We start from the raw sequence: 26,162 nt of genomic DNA, 5'->3' as shown, positions 1-26,162 counted from the left end.
TAGACTTTTATTAAATGATCTTATGAGAAATGTGTTGTTCAAAACCCAAATTATCTCACATACATACCTTTTGATGACAAAGGCGTGAAAATGCTTTTAGGAATGACTACCCGATCTTCTGAGTTTCTTGCCCAGTCAACCATTCCCTTCCGTCCTTTCATTGGGAAGTTGATGTCCGTCAGAACAGAGGCTGCAGGGAGCTTCTGAATGCTAGCCACTATTAAAAAATAGTAATAATATCAACTAAAATGTCCCAGTGTAAGCAAAATTGTTCACATTAAACCTTGCAGTATATTCAAAATAAAATTTCAAGTGAAAATTATATTTATCAGAGTTATAAAACAGACTTATTTCTTCTTATTAGAAAATATTCATTAAGGTTGCTGGTTCTTTAACTTATCAATCTAGGTTTTTGTTGCTCTCAGCAGGAATCATACAATGACGGTCAATGGTTCAGTGGATATTCCAATAGTACCAGCAGGTACCACCATGCTAGTTATTCACCGTAGGCCTCCATTTCAATTGTTCAATGCCCATGCTTATTTTTTGTTAAATATTCTGATTAACACACTTGATTCATAGACTAGAATTTGCATTTAAATCTGAGCTTTATCTTCACAACAAATATTCTGTATTTACATCTGACAACTGTCTTTGGGACAAATCATTTATGGACTAGATGGGATACCACAAAGACATGGAAAACAAAGCCATATTGCTCTGGGGATCAGAACTGTCAGAGTATAAATAATTAAGCACCATGAATGCTATAACCACAGGACCAACATAATATGCAGAAACAGTAAATAAATACAGCACTAAGGAACAATTCTTAAAATGTAACCCCACAATTGAAAGTAATAAATGTATATATATATGAATAAAGAACTGTCTTACTTGCAATAAATATTTTAATATATTGAAAAAACAATGAATATGTTTGATAATGCCTGGATATATATTGTTTTATATATATATACACATATATATATATATATTTCAATATTATTAAATATTCATTAAATGTACATACATAAATATACATATAAATACATATAAAACTATGATGATAATTAATTAAGCACTTATTGATTATACATATTTTCAATTAAGCAATGTAATTTTTATAACTATTACATAGGTCCATAGTTGTTCTAGATTAAAGTTTTAGGTGCCCTATGCAGTATTTAAATGGAAAGATGATAGGGAATCTCTAAAAGCTATCACAATAGGAAAGCTAAAGTAAGAAACCATTAGGCTCCTCATAAGTGGATTTCATTGTAAAAAAACTTGTAATTTTAAATCAAGAGAGGGTGAAAATGACGAAGGTAACAATATTAGTTGTGTAAATATATTACTGCACTACTGGCTGAGTTCGAAATTAAATTGGTTATGTATTATTGTATTTTATTAAAGTACTTTCAGGCTATTCTACACATCCATTACCAGCATCGGATGGAGTTTCATTTGGCCTGTAATTTAATATAATAAGCCTAAAAAGGGATTTTTTAACTAAATGGTGAAGGAAAAAGGGTACATAAATTAGTTACGGATATTAAATTCTGTTTTGGGATAACATCTCTAATTATTTTAATTTCTTTAATTTTTCAAACCATATAGTCTTTGTTGTCCATAAATAACCTAGGTCAAGTGTCCTTACGGTCCAAATCCTCCACTGAATATAGGTGGACGGGTCAGCACATTGTGGCACATTCTGTCTAAGGGTCCTACTGTAAAGTCAGCTCTATTCAACATGCAAAGCTAAGTTCATCCACTTCAAATTCCTTCATTCTAACTTTAGTTGTCTTGGTGTTAAAGGAGATTTATTTCACCTCTCTGCTCTAAAAACTGGTGAAGAGAAATCAAGATTTTTTTACTATCACACAACTGGTCCCTATGATAAAGGAAAATAAGAGACAAATTGTTGGGCCTTGAAGTCTAATAATTCCTGTTTCTATATATATTGAATAGAAAAAAATAAACAAACAGAAAGAAGAAATAGCAAATGGAGAAGACATATTTTCTATCAACTATATATCACTTCATCCCAAATAAATACTAGTCTAATACCATATTATTAAATATATAAAAGTGTTATATTTATAGTGTAACTATCTCACTTTATAAAATGCATTCATTCTTTAATTAGAGGTACACTGGCTTTTCAATTATGACTATATAGATTAGACTGTACTTTTGAACACAGTCTAGATTAAAGGAATATAAAAATAAATTAGGATCACTAATTTGTGCAAAAGTCCTTTGAATTGAATAGTCCTGAGCATAAAGAATACATAAAAGCAAATATTTATTCACTAATTTTAGTAGGAATGATGTTTTAAAGATGGTATTTTCAATAAATACGTTATAAAAAGGATATTACTTCATAGATTCAAATGGTAGCCTTCAAATTATCAACATACATGTTCCTTAAAATATGAAATATTTAAAATTATACATCTTTACCTTAAATATGCCTAGGAAGATACTTAAGAAGATTTTGTGGTTGTTCAGGACCCTGCACTGATTAACCAGAAAACCTATTTCCACATAGCAAAAATAATTTAAAGATGACTTTTATGTCCTGCTTCTTTCAGTCCCTGTACCAGACACTTGGACCAAACTAAACATCAATTCTTTCCCTTCTTGACCCAGCTTCACTGTCCAAAACCCTTACGTAAAATTTAGATGCATTTACAGTCCTTAGAGAACTCGGAAGCTCATATGTTAAGTGAACACTAAAGAGGTAAAATTAAAAATGAACATCTTAAACTATGTAAAGTGTAAATATGCCTCCTGGGCTGACAAAGGGATCTAAATGCAAAGCACAGGCACAAATCTATATACTTTGGCTCTGTAACAATTTCTGCATTAAAACCAGTCATTGTGGGTGTTTCAATGATAGAGCAACTTTCCTCAAAAGTTGAGAAAATGCCATTTTAAAACTTTATTAAATTTATTGGTTTAATATTGGTTCACAAAACCATACAGATTTCAAGTGTACAACGCAATAAAACATCATCTGCACACTGCATCGTGTGCCCATTGCCCGAAGTCAAGTCTCTTTCTCTGCCCCCTTCCCCCACTTTTGCCCACCTCCACCTACCCTCCACCCCCCTTTCCCTCTGGCTATCACCACACTGTTGTCTGTGTCTATGTGTTTTATATATATATATATACACACATATGTGTGTGCCTGTGTTTTTGCTTAATCCCTTCACCTTCTTTCATCCTGTCCTCCCCGCCTCCCTCCCCTATGACAGCTGTCAGTTTCTTCCATGTATCCATGCCTCTAGCTCTATTTTGTTCATCAGTTTATTTTGTCCATTAGATGCCACATATAAGTAGGATCACATGGTATTTGTCTTTCCCCTACTGGCTTATTTCACTTGGCATAATCATCTCCTGGTCCATCCATGTTGCCATAAAAGGTACAATTTCTTTTTTTAACAGTCCAATAGTACTCCACAGTGTAAATGTCACACAGCTTTTTTTATCCACTCATCTACTGATGGCCATTTGGGCCATTTCTAGATCTTAGCTATTGTAAATTGTGCTGTTATGAACATCAGGGTACATATATTCTTTCTGATTAGTGTTTCGGGTTCCTTAGGATATATTCCCAGAAGTGGGATCACTGGGCCAAAAGGCAGCTCCATTTTTAATTTTTTGAGGTAACTCCATACTGTTTTCCATAGTGGCTGTGCCAGTCTGCATTCCCACCAGCAGTGCACTAGGGTCCCCTTTCTCCACACCCTCGCCAGCACTTGTTTGTTGATTTATTGATGGAGCCATTCTGACAGGTGTGAGGTGATATCGCATAGTGGTTTTAATTTGCATCTCTCTGATGGTTAGTGAAGTTGAGCAGAGAAAATGCTTTTCTTATAGAAGTTAAAGTACTTAGAAGAAAACTCAAAGGACACAGTGTCCCTGAACAAATAGGAACATCTTTTGAATGCTCCAAGAATTACTCTAAATTCACTGTATTGTGTTTCCATTACAACACTAGATTTGATTTCTTATGCAATAAAAATAGGTGGCTCATCACTGACAAACTTCAGTGCAAAACCAGCTGCATTTTCATTTTGCAATTTTAATACTTTTATTTTTATTTTTAAATTATTTTATTTTCTATTTTTTTAATTTATCTATATTGTTGAAAGTATTACAGATGTCCCCCTTTTCCCCACTGATCCCCTCCACCCCGCATCCACCCCACCCCCAGGCCTTCCCCAGACCAATATCTGTGTCCAAAGGTTATACTTATAAGCATATAAGTTCTTTGATTAATCTCTCCCCAGCCACTCCCCCACTCCCTCCTTCCCTCTGAGATCCCTCAGTCTGTTCCATGCTTCTATGTCTCTGGATCTATTTTGTCTTCTATTTTGAATTGGGTATGCAGCACAGAATTCCTTTGAGAGCATCGTGTCTGTTAGGGGCCAAGTTCTTAAAGGATTCACGTTCAGTATAGATTTTTGCTCATCAGAAAGAATAGGGAATATTTACAGATGGATCTAAAAGCACATGAGCTGTTTTTATCATTTTTTGTTTCTTTTTGGCAACCACTGAGCCCTCCTTTGCTTCATCGATGCAGGGTGGCGCTTCTAACCTTGTTCCTGAGGAAAATCATGAGGTTTTACCTCTTTGCTTTTACCGAGATCCTGAAGGATAGGGATTAAGTTTTATTCATCCTTATAATGTAAATGATACACAAACAAGTTAGAGTTAATTGATTTGTACACCAGTTGCATCATGGATAAAAATGGAAGGCGTGTGGAAGGAAAACACTGTGGAGCCAAAGTGCATGAATGGATGCTGCAGGAAGACGCAAAATGGGCAAAGGAAGGCCAAGACAGGGAAATGGCAGTTTACCAGAATGGCTTAAGTGTGGGCTCTGGACCTGGGCCCTGGATTCAAATCCCTGGTATTTTAGAGTAACTATAATGTTCTAGTTTTTTGGGGGGGGCAGTCTCAGTTTATCCCTGTTTTGTATAATTATGAATAGCATCCCCTATCACTCTCAAGTGTCTCATTTTGGAAGATAAATTCCATGTTCATCTTATGTGGTGTGTGACACTGGGCAACTAGCCTAACCTCTCTGTGCCTCAATTTCCTCTTTTGTAACATGGCAATAATATTACCTACTGCATGAGGATGTTGATGGATGAAAATAAGATAAAAAAACTAGTTTTTTTCATGTACACATAACAAGCACATAGGGATTGAGCAGAGTCTACATGTAGTGTAACCCCCTGGCACTTAGCAGCTTAAAAAGCTGTGGTTTTTATATTTATACAACAACGTTGAGTGCCTTGTAAAGTACTGAGGGCATTTGGGAGGGAAGAACAGCTGACACTTATTGTGCAATAATTCAATTAATACTTATCAAATGCCTCCTCTGTGCTAGGCACTGCTCTCACCACACATTTGGCCAAGCACTTTACACATGGTATTTTAATTACTATTTAAGACAACCCTGGGAGATATTGTTATTATCAGTATCCTCATTGTTACCGCTACCATCACCTTACAAATGAGGAAGCAGACTCTGTAAAATGGTGACATTATATTCAAATCTCATTTGCCTGAATATGATTTTGCACTCTGTGGTGCAGTTTGATTTTACCTAACAAATTAACAGCAAATTTACTTTGCCTCACTGTAATATTTTTTGCACTGACTATAAAAGACAGACATAATGATTCAAGTAGAGGAAATAAAGCTATTTTAGTAGTCCAAGAGGAGATCAAAACTAGATACCACTGAACGGTGGTTATCGAAAGGGGATATTGAGATCATATATAGATATATATATATATATATATGTATATATATACACACACACACACACATATATATATACACATATATGTATAAAAAATATGTTCAGCATAATCTTTATTTTCTCACATCTCTATGAAAAAATCACATTTTAGAATTCTAAAACAGCGGTTTATAGTAAGTATTTCGACATTCACACAGGAAGACTTTTATTTCCTCTCTTCTTCACCCTGGTTGCCCCATTTACTCTGTCTACCTTCCCAAAAGGCTGGAATGAGAAATGTGAAGGCCACAGAGAAAGAGAGCAGCGTGTAGCCATCACTTCCCGGGGAAACAAAGCAACTGTGCAGGGGCCTCTGCAAGGACCCGGCGCTCGGACAGCGCGTCCTCAGTTCCATCTCCACGGTCACCATGACACAGCGCAGGAGCCCCACGTCCTGGGTGCGGCACACAGTGACGTAAATGCTTACACTTAGAAATGTTCTTCCCATTAGGAGTTTACAGGTTTTTTTTTCCAAAGAGGGAAAGTGGGATCATCTTATTTTTAAAAGTAGACAAATTAAATAGGCAGTAATAAAGTAACTGCATGGCATATCAAAGATAGTTTTTTCAACATTTTGGTTTCACTGACATGTTATAAGTATTAAAACTTTAAATTAATTACCATTTTGCATGTTCCTTTCCAGCATCAAATTTTTTAAAAAATACTTGTAAATTGCCTGGCTGGTGTGCCTCAGTGGTTGAGCGTCAACCCATGAACCTGGAGGTCACAGTTCGATTCCTGGTCCGGGCACACTCCTGGGTTGCGGGCTCAATCCCCAGTAGGGGGCGTGCAGGAGGCGGCTGACAGCTAATTCTCTCCCATCATTGATGTTTCTACCTCTCACTCTCCCTTCCTCTCTCTGAAATCAACAAAAACATTTAAAAAAAACAATTTAAAAAAATCTGTAAAGTGTTTGTGATTCATCAGGTTTAGATTCTGTTTCGTCATTTCAAAGCCTGGGAGCCTCTGCACAGCTGATTCTTTTTCCTGCTCATGCTCTTTTTGCCAGACTTTAGTGCTCTCTGTGGGGGACATCATCTACTTTTTCTTGGGTCCTCCCACTTCCCGACAAGCAGTTATGCTGACACAGGTGGTACATGTACTCCATACACACGGTTTCGTTCAAGCTGAACTGTCTCATCTAGGGACTGGCCAACTACAACCCATAGGCCAAATCTGTCCTATCAGCTATTTTGTTTGGTTTGTAGTTAAAAGTGGTTTTCATATTATTAAATGTTGGAAAAATATTTTTTAAGATTATTATGTCTTGGCATGTAAAAATTTAATGAAATCCAACCCCCAGTGTCTACAAATAAAGTTTTATTGGAACACAGACACACCCATTCATTTATATGTCCTCTAGGGCTGCTTTCATGTAACAGTGGCCAAGTTGGATAATTACAGCACAGACTGTCTGGCACACAAATCCTAAAGTAGTTACTGACTTGCCCTTTACAGAAAAAGTGGGCCTACCTTTGTTTTAGAAATATGTTAGAGAAGCTATTTTGAAATATTACACTTTCCCTTTAAAGATAATTACATTCAAAAAACATCTTTGTGTACTTTTTCTATTATCTAGTGCATGTTTTTCCTGACTACCTTTCCTTTTCTATGCTATACAGAATATAGTGAGGGAAATTTAAACTGATTATACCAATTTTCTTTCAGTTTTTAAAGAGTATGTTTAGTGGACTTTTAAAAAAATATATCTTTATTGATTTCAGCAAGAGGAAGGGAGAAGGAGAGAGACAGAGAAATATCAATGATGTGTCATTGATCAGTTGCCTCCTGCACGCCCACTACTGGGGATCGATCCCACAACCCAGGCATGTGCCCTGACTGGGAATTGAACTGTGATCCCCTGCATCATGGGTCAATCCTCAAAGGCTGTTTAGTGAACTTTTAAAAGCAGGCACTGATAAACATTCTTCTTTATCCTGATACTTCAAGATTTTACTCCTAGCACAAATATAAAATAAAATGTAAAGTGAGAATCATTTTTGCATGTATACCTGAATAGTAAAAACAAATCAATATAAAAAAATGCTTTAGGAAATAAACTCTTCCTCTTCTCCCAACCAGTGAAATCAAGAACAGAGTTGCTGCAGAGGAAGGAGCACTAGATGATAATTAACCAAGTTATAAACCTGAAACCTATATGATTTCATTAACCAATATCACCTCAATAAACTTAACAAAATAAAAGAATATATATGAGAGTTTTTGTATACGCAGTATGATTGACTCCGTGTGTGTGTGTGTATGTGTGTGTGTTATTGTTTTGATATTTACGGGCGTTTAAACCTTCCTAGAGAAATAATTCTGGAAATTATGAGGCGTTAGACACCAATCAGGCAGGAAACAACTAACGTCAACAATTCAAGGGCTTCCCAAGATAGTGAATCATCCATTTCCAGAGGAGCAATAGCAATGGAAAGTGAAAACAGCAAGGAGAAAATACATCACTGCAGACTGAAGATTCATTCTGGAAATTCATTCATCCTACAAACCTCTATTGAGCCCTAAGAGTGTTCCAAGCACTGTTCTTCACTGAGGATTTAGCAAGTGAAAAAGAGACACAAATTCTTCACCCTGAAAGAGCTCATACTCCAGGGGGGAACACACACAACTGCTAAGTGAGCACACAATTCAGATGGTTCTAGATTGTGACAGGTGGCATGAAAGAAATAAGTTATGAGAGGGAGCATAAGGAAAGCCTTTCTGAAGAGGCACAACTGGGCTGTGGTTGGATGGCTGCCTATGAGCTAAGAGAAGAGGAAACTGCCTTGGTGGCCTTAGGGCCTGGGAAAGGGGAGCATGGCTCCAGAAGTGTCAGAATAGTAGTCTCCGGGGAGGAGGGATGACATGAGCAAAGCATGAAGGGAGGAAACAACATGTCCCAGAGAAGTGGTAACATTCTTAGCAGGATAAAAGGCTCAGTTAGAGTAGGAGAGGGGACTGAAAACGGTAGTGTAGGCTAAGGGGTCTGGAGAGCTGGAGCATGATCGAATTTAGAACTTGGAGGTGTAAACTGGATGCCTTCTAATCAGAAGTAACAGTGGATGTGTAGACATGGATAGTTCTCCTAAAAAGAGAATACAGTGGACAGATTCATTCGTTCAACAAGTATTAAGCACCTATTCCATGCTGGGCACAGTTCCGGGCACTATAGATACACCAGTGCACAAAACAGTGAAAGTGTCTGCCCTCAGGGGACTGGCATGGACTCTGGGGAGAGGCAGGCAAGGAATAAATAAGTGCAACCAGATAGGATGCCAGTAATGATAAATGATACGATAGAGAATGACGATTGGAGTTGGGAAGCTTAGGGAAAGCTTCTTTGGTAAGCTGGCATTTGTGCAGACACCTGAACAAAGTGAGATGGTGTGCTCTGCAGATAACAAGGAGATGACAGAAAGAAAGCTGCAAAATGTAGTATAGGAAAGGCTCACTTTTAGAGGGTAAAGAGAAATAAACAGAGAAAGCCACCAAAAATAAATGGAGGAGGATATATATATATATATATATATATATATATATATATATATACACACACACACACACACACACACACACACATATACACACACACACATACATACAGAGAGAGAGACTACAATAGTAAACTAACTCAGGAACAGAGGGGTATTTTAATAATGGCAGATTGGCTTTATAAGGAATCAAAGGCTTTATAAGTTACGGAGAAGGGCCATTGGTCTAAAAATATGAAAGCCATATTCTAAAATTGTTGGCAAAGTTTTTCTATAAAAGATCAAAAGGTAAATATTTTCATGTTTGTGGGCCCTCAGGTCTGTTGCAACTCTTCGACTCTGCTAGTGGGATGTGAAAGCACTCATAAAGGAATGATCATGCATGAATATACGGTATTTAATCACATAATAAATATTATCTTATGTAACCAGTATTGTTTCTGCAGTCACATTATACATGACTGTCTTGTTTGCAGACCCTGGTCAAGAGGAGCAAGTTTTTTGTTTTGTTTTGTTTTCCACCACAGAGCTTTTCCTCTCTAACTAGAACATTATTTTTTATTCTTATTCTAGAGTTTCTGCTAAATTATTTTTTCCTGAGCTTAGTCTGTCTCCACTGGCCCATCTAAAGAAATTCAACTCCCACCCATTCCTGTCTATTATGTCATACTGTTTATTTTCTTTATGGCCCTATTTACAGTTAAAAATTGTCTAGTTTATGTGGACTGGCTCCCACACTAGACTATAAACGCCAAAAGGAGAGGGATTTTCCCTATTTACTGTTGTATGATAGAATCCTAACATGTAGTAGTGTTGGACAGAACGCCCCGTTTTTTTTAAATGAATGGAGTTTACCAAGGGCTTAGTAGGAGGCATTGGGGTTTAACGTGATATATTTGGGCCCCAGAGACAGAATTAGTTTTCCAACTAGTTTGTGATCTTTGGCAGGTCGTTTAATTGCTCTTCAGTTTGACCATCTGTAAAAATCAATAGCCTTTCAGGGTGATTAAGCCAAAGGCAGTTAGTTCATTCCCTATACACAGTAAGACAGACACAATATATGTCTGTTTCCTTTCATTCTTCACCTCGACCGTTCTCTGCCTGGTGTAAAATACTGCGGAAGATCCAAAATTTTAAAAAAGGTCCTTACATAGAAAAAGATTACAACCAGGCGAGATGCCCGTTTCACACAAATCCCTTAAGTATGGGCAGAATGAGTATGAGAGCGTTTCCTCCCAACTCCGAAACTGCCTCCTGGAGCCGTTCCATTGGGTGTCCTCGGGCGTCCCAGGGTAGCATGTTCGAAGCCTACTCCTGATTCCACCCAGCCCTCACCAAAACGTCCTTTCCTGAGGCAGCTTCCCCTCTGCAGGCGGCCTCCGCCCATGCTCGCCCGGATCCAGCCTCGCTGCGCTTGTGGCCTCCCTCCCAGAACCAGCCGGAGGGTGTCCCCTCCCTCCACCCTGGCGGCCGCGCAACAGCCCATCACTCCTTGCCTGCATTAAAGCCACTCGCTGTGCTGGCTGCTTCCCCCTCGCCCTTTCCTAGTCACTGGCTGCCGGGCAGCGGGCTCCTGCTCAAGCGGAGTTGAACTGCGCCCCTCCCCGTGATTCGGTTACATTTGTGTAAGATACGAAACCCTTCCCAGGGTCTCCATGACCTTTCCTTGACTTCTCTTCTTAGATGTGAGCTCAGGACTTTTCCCACTAACAACTGCCCTCGTCACACTCTCTCTCTCTCATTTCATACCAACTGCTCCCTCGGCAAATTCTTACTCGACCATCAGACCTCGGCTTAAACGCCGAGGAGAACTTTCCGGCATCGAGCCCACCACTGCCCCCAGAGCTAAGTCAGGAATCCTGGTTTCTCTCTTTTTCGTATCATTTACCACAGTTTAAATTATAGGTATATATCTATTTATCTATCTATGTGTATTTTTGTTTTTAAAGTGCTCTTTTCTTACATTTCATATAATACAAAGTCCATGTTCACTCACTTACTTAGGTTTCATTTTTTAAGACTTAGTATCTTTCCTATACCAGAGTGTAACCTCCATGAGGGCGGAGCCAAGCCAGGCAAGTCTGGCTCATCTCTTTGTGACCAAAGGCTACTTTGGTACCTGGCAAACACTTGATAAATATTGATTTAATATACTTAAGGAAGGAAGAACTGAAGAAGAGACTAATTTTAACTTGACAGGGGGGACTGGGCAAGGTTAAGAACATGATTCTAAGATAATGTCATAAGAAGCAGCAGGTGATTTCAAGTTGTAGAACTTTAGCCACTTAATCTTATCAAAAAGGAATCAGGGGCCCTGTGCCCTCTTCAAAACAGAATTAAAGTTAGACAGTTGTGCCTAACAAATGTCATTTTTTGAGGAAAAAGGAGGAGATAGTAGTAATATGGACACTATTTCCTGAGCACCCGGGTGCCAGCATTGGTGCCTTCCCTCACTTAATTCCACAACACACTCGGAAGCAAGTATAATTAATCCATCACAGACCAGTGCGGGATCACTCTGCTGCAAACGTAATCTTTAGATCCTAATGGCATTATAGTAGAGACTCACGGCTCTATGGCTGGAATATAAACACAGTATATAGAATGAGTGTTGACAACAATTACTAATTGATACAAAGATATTTGTGAATTTCATTTCCTTATCATCAAGTTTAGAAGAGTTTAGTATCTGGATCATCAAACCAAATAAACCAACAAATATCTGCAAACAAACAATATTTTACTCTTCCTCTCCCCACACAGGTACACACAAACACATAAAAACACTCTGAGCTTAAATTGAGTGTCTTACTTCACTGCAATAATTTATATGGAGTTAAAAAGAGTGTACCAACCATTACAACTTTGTGTCATCTATATAGTCTAAGTTATATTATACTATATTTATTTTTCTGATAAGGAATTGGTATTTAAAAAATAAATATTCCATATTTCCAACACACTATGACATTTTTGAAATAGCATGAATTTTTAGAATAAATTTTAAAGATGATAGAAGTTATACTCTGTAGTGAGATTATTAATACATTTTAGGGAAAGTAAAGAAAAAAAAATGAAGGAGTTAGAAAAAACTAAAAGAGGGTTAATCAGGCAATGAGTTCAGGGAAAGAAAAAGGAGACTACTTAGGGAAAAAAGGAGAGGGGAATTAATGCTCTCAAATAACATAAATAGATTCTTCAAAAGAAGAAAGGTTTATATTTCAAAAAGTAATAAAGTAGTCCAAATGAACACTGAAGTTGATTATTAAGAAATTTTGCAGTGGTAAAGAAAATGTTTCAGAATCTTAGTCTCAACTACATTTGAACCCTACTAATAATTTCAATGTATCAGGCTTTATTTGATTTCAGAATATGTATATTGAATATATAACCTATTATCCAATATGAATCATTCCCTCATGAACTGTTCAATCCCTATATCTATAACATTCTATTTTGTAGTTATCAGCTAAACCTTGAATAAAATACTGTTCAGTATATAAATCATAAGTCCTCTAAATCTTGTTATTATTGGATTTTCAATATAGTTTAACTTTTATTAAAAAGTATCTTTATTCTTTGATGTAACATAAAAGAAACACCCCACTAATTTTCCCCTAAGGCCATAGCATGAATTTTAAAACAACTTCATCCATCTAAAATAACTGCATTTCAGGTTTGAACACTGATAAATATTTAGAACATACACACACAAACACACTCACTCACATCTGCTTCCTCATATTCATATGCCACAGACTGAAACAGATCAAATGAAAGAAAACACATTAAATTAGTCACATAAGTAATTACTTGTATTTCTTAAGTTAAAACTCTTCATACGAAAAATTTTAGTAGGCAATAAAAGCGGAAAAATATTTCTGCCTGCTCAAAAGACATTATTTAAGGACGAAAGAGAAGTAATTCATTTATGAATTCAGGAGATACAGTAATGGTACAGAATTATTTGATGCATCTATAGACATAATTGCTACAATATTGCAGACTACAACCGATAGATTACATGTTAAGGAGCAGAAGTTATAAAAGTAGAAAAGATTCCCTCGTATGAATTATTCAAGGGATCTAGGGTCTGATTAATGACAAATACATGGAGTAGCTTCTTAAGATAGCAAAATGCAAATAAATTTGAAACGTTTGTAGGATTTTAGTGTCATTGCACTACAGAAGACAACTGTGTAACAAACTCATTTTAAAACACAGGGACACATCGCAAATGTTTTTTTTAGATTTAGTTACACTGTCTGTGGTCTGCTTTGTGACACAAGTATACTATTGAGATTTGAGACAAATAAAAACAACTTAGGATATTAAATTTAGATAGGAACTTTAGAAGTTCCTTAGAGGGGCAGACTGTGGCTGTGGGGCAGTGAGTGACCTGACCAGTGTCACACGCCTAACCAGTAGCAGAACCCATATTTGGCCCGACATTTGTCCACTGCCAATTACTGAGGCCCTATTACAAGCCAGGTGCTAAATATATATTATCTTTAATCTCTACAATAACTCCTCAGGGAAGATATTATTATCTCTACTTTAGAAAGGAGCAAACTGGGGGATTTAGAGATGAAATATCTTGCAGTAGGTCAGTTAGTTGCAGTACAGCCAAGGTTTGAGGCTAAATCTAGCTCTAAAACCAGCATGTTTTCCTAGATACAAAACAGCATCCCTGCTTGCATCAACACAAAGGGCACCAATCTTTAATCTGAGTCATATTTTTCAGTTGTTACATGCTGATGAGAATCTATGTATTTGGAATTCAGTGAAGGAAGCAATGGAGAAGAGGGATAATTTAGCACAGAATTCTTGCTATTACCAAATTAAAAAAAAAAGGGGAAAAATATTGAAAGGGAATCCATACCTTTTTTTCTCTTTGCTGGTTATTGTGACAGAGGCAGGCCACTACTGTCACAGAGATAAGCAAGTATTGCCATAGAGGCAGTTAAAACAAAATTGTTTTTCATATTTATACACGCTCACGGCAATATCCTTCCAATTTAGTTGAACAGCAAAATAGAAAAGAAGGCATGCACTATGCCTGTTTCAGTAATTTCAAACCCTTATTGCATAAACCAATAGAGACCGGCGATATTCCTTGACAACATTCAAATTTCCTTTTTAGTAGGCTTTAGATTTTATATCTCTTTTCTGTTCCACAAGTGTGAGTCTACCAGATTCTGAGGGAATTAATCTCAAACAAAAGAATCGAATCATGCTGGGAAGACCAATCCTTCCCACATCTCTCAGCTGCAGTGCCTCCAGGGAACTGGGGGGTCACGTGCATTCCCATAGGGCCCCTGCGCTAATTCCACCTCTGAAAGCCTTTCCCGGGGTGCAGGCCTCTTCCAGATGCCTTGAACTGAGGCAGAGCGCGGGTCCCTTCGGGCAAAGCCCCTCCTCACAGCTCCCCTAGGGAGCAGAAGTCAGGGGCAGCTTCTTTGCAGAGACGCATGCTCCTTATGGAGAGTAAAGGAAACTCCGGCCCCAGATGGCGCTGCTTAGGCCTATGTGTCAGCGTGAGAGAGACCCAGGAATTCTTGGTCTGTGTTTTGAAATTATGGTTTTCCTTTCTCCAGACAGCTTCCACAGCCCATGCCCCTTATACCAAGATGAACCACTACCTCTGTTATAAACAGTCCACCCGTTAGCCTTTCAGCGCTTTTCTCAAAGACACGCCTTGTACATAGCCGTGGCAGACCCACATTTCCGTTCACGTCCCGACGCGGCCGGGCATCACTGGGCAGTGTAGATGCTGCCCACATCCGAATGAGTTTTGTGAGACCTCATTTGGTTTCTTTAGACCATGACTATTTTCCCAGTAAATATAAAATCCAAAAGAAATAACACACCTCAGAGTCAAAGATTTGACCTTTAGATATTCATGAGACAGTGAGTGGCTAAAGGGGTGGAGACAAATTGAGTAACATAAGTTCACAGAATTTTCAGTGGCTGGATATGTTATAAAGCTGTGTTAAAGGACTAATCCAAGCACCCTTGAAAAATGTGTAATTATCCAGAAAAACAATTTAAAAATTTGTAATAAAGTAGATATGTATGAAAAACATAAATAAATAAAAATAAAGGTCAGAAGTCACTCTCCCTTGGTGTAAAAATACAAAATATATTAATAAGATTTCTTAGGATCGTATGAAAAACGGCAGTGAGGCGTGTGTTGTTGTTTTTTTAAAATATAACAGAAGTAGGTTAGAGTGTGGTTGGCTGAGCAAGATAATAAAACACCTTTAATTTTCAATTATTAAGATGAGAAATGGATAAAAATGCATCCACTCTGAATGGGAAGCACTGATGTAGGGCCAATTGTGGGGGTGCCCTTAACACTCCGGCAGCAAGGTGGTTAGGAGTAGGCATATCATGACTATTTATGAAAGCGTTAATTTGGCAAATGCTATATAATATATGGGACGCTTCACCAAACCTTTTCCTGGGAAGCCTAAGGGATGAAAGAACAAAAGACAAGTGAAAACGTGTTCCTACACACTGTACTCACTTCTGAAAAGAGCCCCTTAGAATAATAACCACCCTCTGACACGAGGGCATTTTCATTACAATGTAGACTCAAATAATGTATACAGAAGGTGCTGCAAGGGAGCAGGCATTCCAAAGTAGTGAGTGCAGACTCCATTCTTTCTTAATGTTGAATTAAACCAGGATAAAGGAGCAGAGCTGTTAAGATCTGGGACGTGGGAGCAGAGCAGAGCAGTAGTCAGAATTAGAGCTCGCGAAGAGCGTAGTACAGGGATACAGAGGGAAAGCCTACGCCCCCCGGGTTACTCAAAACGAGAAAGAACAGCTATTAAGGACGTTTACCAGTGCAAGTTTCTTAGGGACAAGAAGTATTATTTAATAATGACTCCATGAAACACTGTGTCCTTGAGTATGGCTGTTTAAAAATATTAGATAAACCTGGAAATATTACGTAACTATTTTCACTCCAGTTACTTTCTGAAAGAGCACAGGCCTACTGATAACTTGAAAGCACTGTAACATCATGAGTGTTTCCTACTTGAAGGTCCAGGGTTGTAACTATGCTAGTAGTACTACCACAAACCACATTTTTTTTTAAAGGTGCTTTGCAAAGACCTTTCCAACTTGGATAATAAACTTTTATTTATTTTTTAAATTTTTTTAAAAAAATATATACATAACAGTTTAAGTAGAATGAAGCTGACCAGTTTATGGCTAACCTTGGTTGACCCCTAAGCATTCTTCCATTCTTTAGGTTCTGTGGCTTTACAGATAGAAGAAGAAATGCAAAAATGGTAGGGAAAGTAGGATTTATTTCACTTGTTAACTGGCAGCTCAATCTTAGTTACAGCTTTAAATAGTCATTTTAATGAACACTTTTATTCTAGCTTTTGTCCGAGGATTCAGATGGTGGAATGATGACAGAATGCTGATGGCTTCAAAAGATAAAACTGCTTAACTGCAAATGCAGGGATTTGTGTTGGACTCAGGAACAGGAATATATAAAAAACAGTGTGATGACTATAGTTAATGATACCGATTGTGGGGAGAGGGACGGGGTGGAGTGAGTCATTGGGGAGAAAAAGAGACATTTGTAATATTTTAAACAAACAAAAATACTGAATTGCATATTTGAAAGTTGTCAAGAAAGTAGACCTTAAAAGTTTTCAGAAGAAAAACAAATTGTAACTACATTTGGTCACGAATGTTAACTAAACTTATGGTGATGATCATTTAAAAATATACATATCAAGTCATTACGTTGCACACCTAAAACTCATACAATGTTGCATGTCAATTACATAGCAAAATAAAAAAATTTTAAAAAGAAAAAATAAACCAAACAGCTTGCTTTGGATCCTAAACTTTAGAGACATCTAAATGATCGCCAAAGTAGGTTTTTGACACTTGTTTATAGTACACAGATTTGGAAAGAAATCTGTCTTATTTTTGTATTTGGGTTCTGGGTGATGTCCTGGAGAAATCCTTGAACTTTCTCTCTTTCACACCCCACTTCTAACCATTAGCAAGCCCTGTCAGGACAACCATTAAAATACCGCCAGCATCTGGCCACTTCTCACTGTTTCCGCGGGCATCTGGTCCAAACCGCCGAGCTCCTCATCTGGTGTGTGGCAACTAATGCCCTACCCGTGTCCCTATGCCCAGCCATACCCCTGAGAGCTTCTCAGTTTCCGCTTCACAGTCATAATGGTCACTGTAGGATATAAATCAGGTCAGGTCATTTTTCTGCTCAAACCCTTCAGTAGTTTCTCATCTCACTCAGACCTAGTCGGATGCCTTCCACAGTCCGGCACCCGCCCCCTTTCCGGCCTCACCCCCTCCACAGCCCCTCCCTCAGCCACCCGAACCCACGGCCTTCTTTAGGGCCTCCAATATATCAAGTACATGGGTGCATCATGACTCTTATTTTTTGTGTGTGTTTTTTTAATCCTTACCAGAGGATCTTTTTTTCCATTGCTTCTCAGAGAAAGTGGAAGGGAGGAAGGAGAGAGAGAGAGAGGAGAGAGAGAGAGAGAAACATCGATGTGAGAGAGACACATGGATTGGGGGCTTCCTGCTCGAGTGCCGAGGATTGAGCCTGCCACCGAGGTACGTGCCCATGGCTGGAATCGAACCAGGGACCCTTCAGTTAGAGCGCTAGGGCCAACGCTCTAACCACCGAGCCAAACCAGCTAGGGCATGGCCCTTGTATTTACCGTTCCTTCCGCTTCCAACGCTCTGTCCCCACACATCACCACGTCTCACGCTCTCCAGGCATTCAGTATGTACTCAAATATCACTTCTCTGACGACGGCCTTCCCTGACATGAACCTAAAAAGACTCTCCTCTCTTCACTCTGTTCCCTCACGCTGGGGGTTTGCTTCACAAGGTATTTCTCTTCATGTCGCTTACAACCACTGGGCACGATATACAGCACTTGTTTGACATCTGTCTCTGCTATGGAACAAGTTTCGTAAGAGCAAGAGTGTCATCTAGTTTGTCCACTGAAAATTCTCAGAACCTAGAACAAAACCTGACATAGTTATTGAGTGAATGTCTAATACCTCCTAAAGCCAATTAGATCCATAAATCATTACAGATCTATTAAACGGATGCTAGGGAGCAATGAAAACGGGGGTCGTCAGTTGGGGGGAAGAGAGCCCGTCCACACCCCCTGAGTGGCATGTCTTGTTTGCCGCTAGAAGGGCCTGAGATGGCCTTTCACAGCAACCTCTCCAGTGCTGCCACCCCCAGCCATTTGGAAAAAGTGGGTCACAGAAAATACAGTGAGCTAATTCCTATTAAATGAGCAATAAAGAACTCATAGTGTGGCATATCGTTCCACCTCATAGTTTAAAACTATGTTTGAGCTCTTTATTTTCTCAAGGGAGCCAGTATGTTAGTATGATTAAAAAACAAACAAAACCACAACCAACCAACCAAACAGAAAACCCAGGTAGTTTTAGTTTTTTTTTTCTTTCTTTCTGATCCACAGTAAAACACACCACTTGCTTCAGGTGTCTAGCAAGAAAGAGTGGTAGAAAGCCAGAGGGTGAGGGTAGAATCAGACACTTCCAGACTCAAGTCTAGCTGACTGAGCCAAAGTCAAGTGCTACAGATGAAAAAAACAAACAAAAATAGATATTGAATTGCGTATTTCTCAGGCTCAGTGTGAACTGACTGTAAGTGTTTTATCGTTAAAGAAAGGAAGTTAAGGAAGTGAAGATGTACGAGCGATAAAACTCAGCAGTGACAGAAAGTTAAATAAGCCAAGAAAGAGAAGCCACTTTATTTTTATAATTACATCATCAGATTGAAGTTTTGTTTCTCAATTGAAGAACAAGAGATTCTACCAAAGAAATTATTCAATTTACCAGTGAGTATAAGAAATAACAAAGATTTGATATTTATGAGACAGTGTTGCAGAGAGAAAGGAGATGCTAAATTGTATTATGCCATTCTTCAGATTAAATTTTGATTCAGTTTCAGAAAAGAAAATCAAGTATGAATGTTCATTCTGAAAAGCCCAGTATTTCCTATTTATAAACCAAGAATAGGCAATGATATTTAGCTTGGCAAAGAAAAATGTCTTAACTTTAATGCTTTTAGGGCACTGCCTTATTGGGTTACTGGGGAATAACTGGAGCTCTGCTTTGCAGAATCTTTTCTCTTGTAGGGTTTACATATAGGCACCGCTTTTGAAATTCTCTACAGCTAACAATTATAACACTCCGTACTTGAGATATTATTAGCCTAAAAGCGTTCCCTTTTAATCTGATATTGTTAGTTTAATAGTTCCTAAGGAACAGTTAGTTGTAAGATAGCAGTAAGTGGATCTGCAGCATTCGTCTGTACAAAGTAAATGCTTGGAGACAATTGTATCAAAATGTTACCGATGTGATCCATTGAAACCACCTAAAGAGCTGTGTCTGCACTTTTCCTGGAGTTTTGTTCTATCACCAGCAATCACATAAGATTTTTCTTAATTCTAATACTCTGAACTTTATTAGCAATTAATGTTAAGTAGCATAATCATTCTGAAATGTTCTCTCCCTCCTATTAATTACACGACAATGGTTTTAAGCTGTCTTGTTCTGAAACTCTTTATACATAATCTCTAATTAGTCTTACTCTGACACCTGCTATGACTTCGTTTTTAATATAGACAACACCTTACATCTTTTCTCACTTGTTATTGTTCTAATAGTAAGAAAAAAAAACAAAACAAAACACATTTGTGGCTTCAACTATCAATTTACGCAGTTAATTACCAAGTCTATATCATAAATTTCACTTTTCCACTAAAGCTCAAGACCTCATTTTATTTTTTCACTCGAGCGTTACACTTGTACCTAAATATTAATATGTAAAAGACATGCTCAAGTGTTTGTCAAATAAATATAATCTCGATTCCTCGCTTCTGTCTTATACCTCCGCCAGTCATGGACTCCTGCCATCTCTACCTCAGACAATCTCGAATTCATAACCACATTTTGGTTACTATTTTTACTACCTACCATTCAGGTCTTCATTTTCTCCTGCACAGATTATTGTAAAAAGCCTTCCAGTATTCATGTTTATAGTCTGTCTCAATTTCAATAAATTCTCTTTCTGCTATAACAAATTTCTCACCACAGCACAAGCCTTGTCAAGCTGAGCTTCAGTAGCTCCCTGCTGTCTCCAGAGCCGTCTTATACCATGTCTCAGTGCGCCTCTTCAATTTCATCTCGCCTCCCTGACTTCCTTTCGTAGATGCCTCCTCAAGTTTATTTGACTTCCTTTACTTCCATACATATATGCTTTTATCAAAATAGCCCACTTCTCCCCTACATGCAACCTCAACTTTCACATCTCTATACTGTTGTTACTTTTTGCTAAAAGAGTGTTCTAGGGTATAACCATCTCTTTGCTACTCCTACATGTGGAATTCATAATACATTTTAAAAAATACACTGAAACATTCACATTATTTTACTGAAATAAAAACCACTTACCTATACAGAATATTTAGAACATTTAGAATACAATTTTATAATAAACTGAGGCACATTTAAAATTGAAATCTCTCTGTAGCATATCAGTTTTTCATACTCATTCATTAATTCACTTAATTGGTAATTATATTAGCTATTAGTAGAGTGATTAGTCTCTAATAAGTGCTCATTAACTTTCATTTATTATAATCATTACATCTATTTCGAATGTCATATTCATATGTGAATATGAAAAATAAGTATTCTATTTAAAATAAATTATCTTAAATATATTAGCTTGTTTAACCTCTTTGTTCATAAAAGTATTTCTTGCAAACCTTATATTAAACATTTTGAGATCATAAGTCTTCGGAAAAACTGATCAAAGCTATGGGCCTTCTCCCTCCAAAAATGAACAGGTATGCACATATACCAAAATGTTCAAAGACTGTTAGCATATAAGAGTATTTCATTTATGAAAAGCTGATACACGTAGGGACATTTAAATATATATATGTGTATATATATATATATATATATATATATATATATATATGTTTTTATTGATTTTTAGAGAGAGAGGAAGGGAGAGGAGAGAGAGAGAGAGAGAGAGAAACATTGATGTGAGAGAAACATTGATTAGTTACCTCCTGTACCTACTCCGACCAGGGATGAACCCAAAACCTGGGTATGTGCCCTGACTGGGAATCAAATTGATGACCTTTTGGTGCATGAGACAATGCTCAACTAATTGAGCCACACCAGCCAGGGTGAGACATTTTTTAAGATTAAAAAACTTCGAAACTTTTCATTTGAACCATTTAGAAGAAAATCTTCCCAAAATACGTCACTCATTTTCCTGCCATCTTAATTAGATTTTAGAACTTTTACCTTGATGAATAAAGGCCATGATTTAAGGAAATCATTATCCTTTGGCCCTGGTTGGGTGGCTCCGTTGGTTGGAGTGTAGTCCCATACACCAAGATTGCAGGTTTGATCCCCAGTTGGTGTGCATATGGGAGGCAACCAATTGATGTTTCTCTCTCACACTGATATCCAACAGCCCCTGCCCCCCCGCCTTCCTCGCTCTCTCAAATCAATAAAAACATATCCTCAGGTGCGGATTTAAAAGAATAAATAAAATAAATACATAATTGTCCTTTGTCTTAGAACTACTACCCTCAAGTCTGAGGCATGAGGAGCTGTTTGCTCCCAGTGTGGACTCGACTCTGCTGCCTTCCTTTAGTGCTTCATTGTCCTTCCCCTTTGAGCATTTCATCTATTTCATTTGCTATGTATATGCTTCTAACAGCACTGTCTCTGCTTCCAGCTCATGTTTTCTAAACCAGAAACCAGAAATGCCGAATCTATATTTAAAGTTGGAGTATCAGCGTGGCTCTGAGACTCTCTTATTGAATTGTATGGTCTTTATGACATCTATTTTTGGCTGCTCAACTCTGTCTTTTTCATCAGGGACATATTGTCTATATTCCAGAAAAGTGAGGTGGCTTTATGCTTACAGACTTTGTGAAAAAAAGAAAAAATATTGTAATCTCTTGAAAAGACATGATGGTCATTTGGAGTTCTTTAGTCTTAATCCAACACACTGTGAAGAAATGGGCCATCAGGAATTACTAACCATTCTCAGTTACCTGGTCTCTGTTTATCACACATACAGTGTGTATGTGTGCATGTAAGCATGTGTGTTGTGTGTGTGTGCTCTATATAATGAACTTGATGCCAGATAATTAATATTTGGACTTGGAATGTAAGACAAATGAGGGCCAACTCACATTTCAAGATTTCTACTATAAAATATTCTCTAAGTGTGTCCTGATCCAAATATATAGGAAATATCAAATTGTATAATCATATATTAGTATCAAATGGATAACATAAAGAATATTAATAGTAATTATTATTCACATTAGCCAATTTGATACAAGTGGATTTTGATTAATTTTGTGTGCAATTTGACTGAGCTAAGGGGGGTCCCAGAGAGCTGGTAAACATTATTTCTAGTTGTGTCTGTACATTTTTTTTTTTTTTTTGGAGAGATTAGCACATGAGTCAGTAGGCTGAGTAAAGAAGATCTCCCTCACCAATGTGAGTGGGCATCACCCAGTCTACTGAGGGCCTGGAGAGAACAAACGGGCAGAGGATGCCTGAATTTGCTCTTTCCGTTCGGTATATTTCTTAAAGTTTAGTGATGATAAAGAAAGTAGGCAAACCTAGAGAACCTAATCAAAATGCAAAAAATAATACACACATTTTTCAAATATACAATTCTTGGAAGTCCAAAGAAAGGTAAAGAGAAAGAAGTGTTTGTAATTTACGGATATTTATGGAATTTTCCCAGCAAATAACACCAGTACTAAAAAGCATTTGATATGATTTATTCAAATCACCTGCTTCAAGTTCAAATTTAAGTTTACTCTGAGGTTAAGTTAGACTCTGAGATTGGCTTTGTTTTTTAGAATTTTTTCCAAATGCATTCTGAACAAACGCCATGCACTGATCTGATAATACTTTTAATGAGCAATGCCTTTTAGAGTTAGATGTTAATATTTACAAAAAGAAAGAAAAAATAACTAAAGCTTTTTGTTTTTTCTCCTCAGTTTTTCTTGTAAATTACTTAGGGAATCGTCTAATGTGGCAGAGCAGCCTTCATAGTCTTTCCCCACCAAAGAAATCATAACTAAGGCCCTAGGAGAGTCTCAGTGTGAATGACCAGCATCCCTAGAATCTTCTAGGTTCCTTCCATGTGCCCCCCAAGTCATAGCTGAACCTGCTATCCCTTATCCTATAGACTACCTTTCTTTTCTTTGCCCAGTCACTTAGGGAATGGACATATAATTAGGATATTCTTGGATTTATGGACTCATCCACAAAGATTCTATTCTTTGTTCCCTTTTTCTCCTCATTGCCCCTAGCAACAGACAGCTTGAACCAGCATAAGCTGCTGAACACCCTCTCAAGGGAAAAATCTGGGCCTTCAAACTGATTCAGAAGGTGGAGTAAGATATAAATTTATCTGGTAAAACTTTATGCTGCATGAAGATGGTATATGGGCAAGGAAATGTCTCTAGACCCTTGAAAACTCCATTACATAGGCTTTCCTCAACTGAATAATATTGCCAGCAGTTAGCTATTACCCATTACAATTTGAGGTCACCACTGTGAAAGATATCTCAGGACCAAATGAGTCTCTGCAGGACTAAAGGACCTTCAGAAGAAATCAAATATAAAATGAACCACCGAAAGCCTTAATTATAAAAAGAAGTATGTTCTGTACCAGTTAAACTTCCCTAGTCAATTCCCCCACTAAGGTAGGTCTCTTCCTGACCCAGAAATTAAACCTTACACATCCAGTGAATAAGAATAAATGTGAGGTAAGACATTTATTTAAACACACCACTCTCTGTGGTTCAGGGGTCTTTATGTGAAGACTACAGTAGCATGCAGATGAAAGAAAATCTTACTGAATTCCAGTAACATCATGACAGTAAGCTTTAAGAAATGAGAAAACTATAAACTATATCAACTCAATGCATTCAATATATAAGACTATTGTTTTTTTGCTCCTGTCATTTTTTTTAACCACAAAGAGAAATGTGCCATTTGGTTAACCTAATTATTGTTGGCTCAATATAACTGTGGCAGCCTCAAAGTGTGTGTAGGTTTTGCTGTGTAACTTCTCTCTATAAGAGGCAATGTTAAAGGCAATTAAAGGAAGAAATACGTCTCCAATGTATGTACATTACAGAGTCCATTACAGAGGAATCTGAGAGATCCACTGTGTCTTGGGAGCCACTCAGGAAAAAACAGCACCAAGATCATGACCCTTAAAGGTATTCTGGAGTATTCTACAATCCATGCAGATCCAGCACTTCCTTGGGACAACTAGCAAGAAAGGAACTCAGCACCCTCATGAACAATGCATCGAGGATCATAAAGACATCTAAAAAAAACAAAATCACACTCAAGTATACATTATATATTTTCAACACTAGATTGGATAGCAACATGAACATTTGGCAAATGGAAAAAGAAGCACATATTCTTCTTTAAATATACATGTGCAGATAATCACAAGTGGGTCTATATGCATTCATACAAATGAATGCAGATGCATGCGCGTGTGTACGTGTGTGTGTGTGTATGTGTGTGTGTGTGTGTGTGTGTGAGAGAGATGTATATGTGGTTGGGCTGATTTAAAAACCAGACACCAAGTATCCAAAATACATTACTCTCAGATACGTAAAGATAGGAACAGTGGATATTACACTTAGAAATGGATGGCGCAGATACTTGCAATTTTTTTTTTAATTTCAGTAAGATTTTGGAAAAAATCCTATTTCTTACCTACATTTCCAGTCATTAAGTATGAATTCTGAAAGTCCATCATGCCCATTCCAACAATGTGTATAAAGTCTTCAATCACCTGCATTAACTCTATTGAGCCCGGATAAATCTACAAAAATAAAAGATTAGAATGAAATAAAAAGTCTGTGTAATGGAATATATAACTGGATTTTAAAAACACAGAAAATACAACCTAATAAAGTCACAAACAAATTCTAACTTATTTAAAGACATTTCTGCAACTGGCAACAATCATATTTTTTAACTGATAGTTGAGAACAACAGCAGGTGCCACACAGCAAGAACTTTGGAAGTGATATGATGCAGTGATTAATCCTTTATAAATGTATGGAAACTCAAAATGTCTAACAGATGGTCTACTTAGAATGAGAGTGTCTTTATTTTTGATGGGCTCCTTCCCTCACTTAAATACAACATAGAACAAACACTGAAATTTGGGGGCTTTTTACATTTTTCAATTAGTATCTATATGATGGACACTGGAAGATAATTATTATTGCCATCATGAAGATATTTACAAACTATTAAGTCTACTGCATAATAACTAAATATCTTGGAAGAGATATTTATTTCTAATAACTATAATAGCCACTGTATGAAAAACTTTAGGAATAATTTTAGAGTCACAATAATAGCTCTGGAGTAGGTGCTTCACATATCCATATACAGAACAAACCTCAAACAAGGCCACCTCACACACTACAAACGGATGAGTGTTTTCTTAAAGGCGACCTGATTCTGCCAAGAGCTCACAGTGTGTGGAACGTGAAAGCCATTTAAAAGGCAACACGAATTTTAGCACGTATAACCCATAACCCTTCTAATGTCAGCCTGCATTATATAACATATAAGAACAAAAACGTCTTTGGAAGTTAATTCATTTCTTTTATCCATTTAGCACCACGGCAGCTTCTAGCCATGATAAAATGAAGTGGATTAAAGAGTTTCAGTGGCTTTGTATTTGCGAAGGCTAGTGCAGAG

The 26,162-nt window shown here is 37.5% G+C and overlaps 1 protein-coding gene across 1 annotated transcript in view; it reads right to left on the bottom strand.

The window, feature by feature from the left end:
* The window catches only part of ADGRB3 (adhesion G protein-coupled receptor B3), a 626,535-nt gene that overhangs the window by 289,886 nt on the left and 310,487 nt on the right, over positions 1–26,162 (bottom strand). The window contains exons 13-14 of the mRNA XM_016195549.2: positions 25,161–25,269; positions 68–217 (exon numbers count right to left, since the gene is read on the bottom strand). Of these exons, the coding sequence (XP_016051035.1) occupies positions 68–217; positions 25,161–25,269 (259 nt within the window). The remainder of the gene's footprint in view (positions 1–67; positions 218–25,160; positions 25,270–26,162) is intronic.

Source organism: Miniopterus natalensis, chromosome 5 (assembly GCF_054644295.1).
Source record: "Miniopterus natalensis isolate mMinNat1 chromosome 5, mMinNat1.hap1, whole genome shotgun sequence".
Classification (NCBI taxonomy): Eukaryota; Metazoa; Chordata; class Mammalia; order Chiroptera; family Miniopteridae; genus Miniopterus; species Miniopterus natalensis.
The sequence above is the reverse complement of the archived record's forward strand: the minus strand, read 5'-3'. Positions and strand labels throughout refer to the sequence as shown.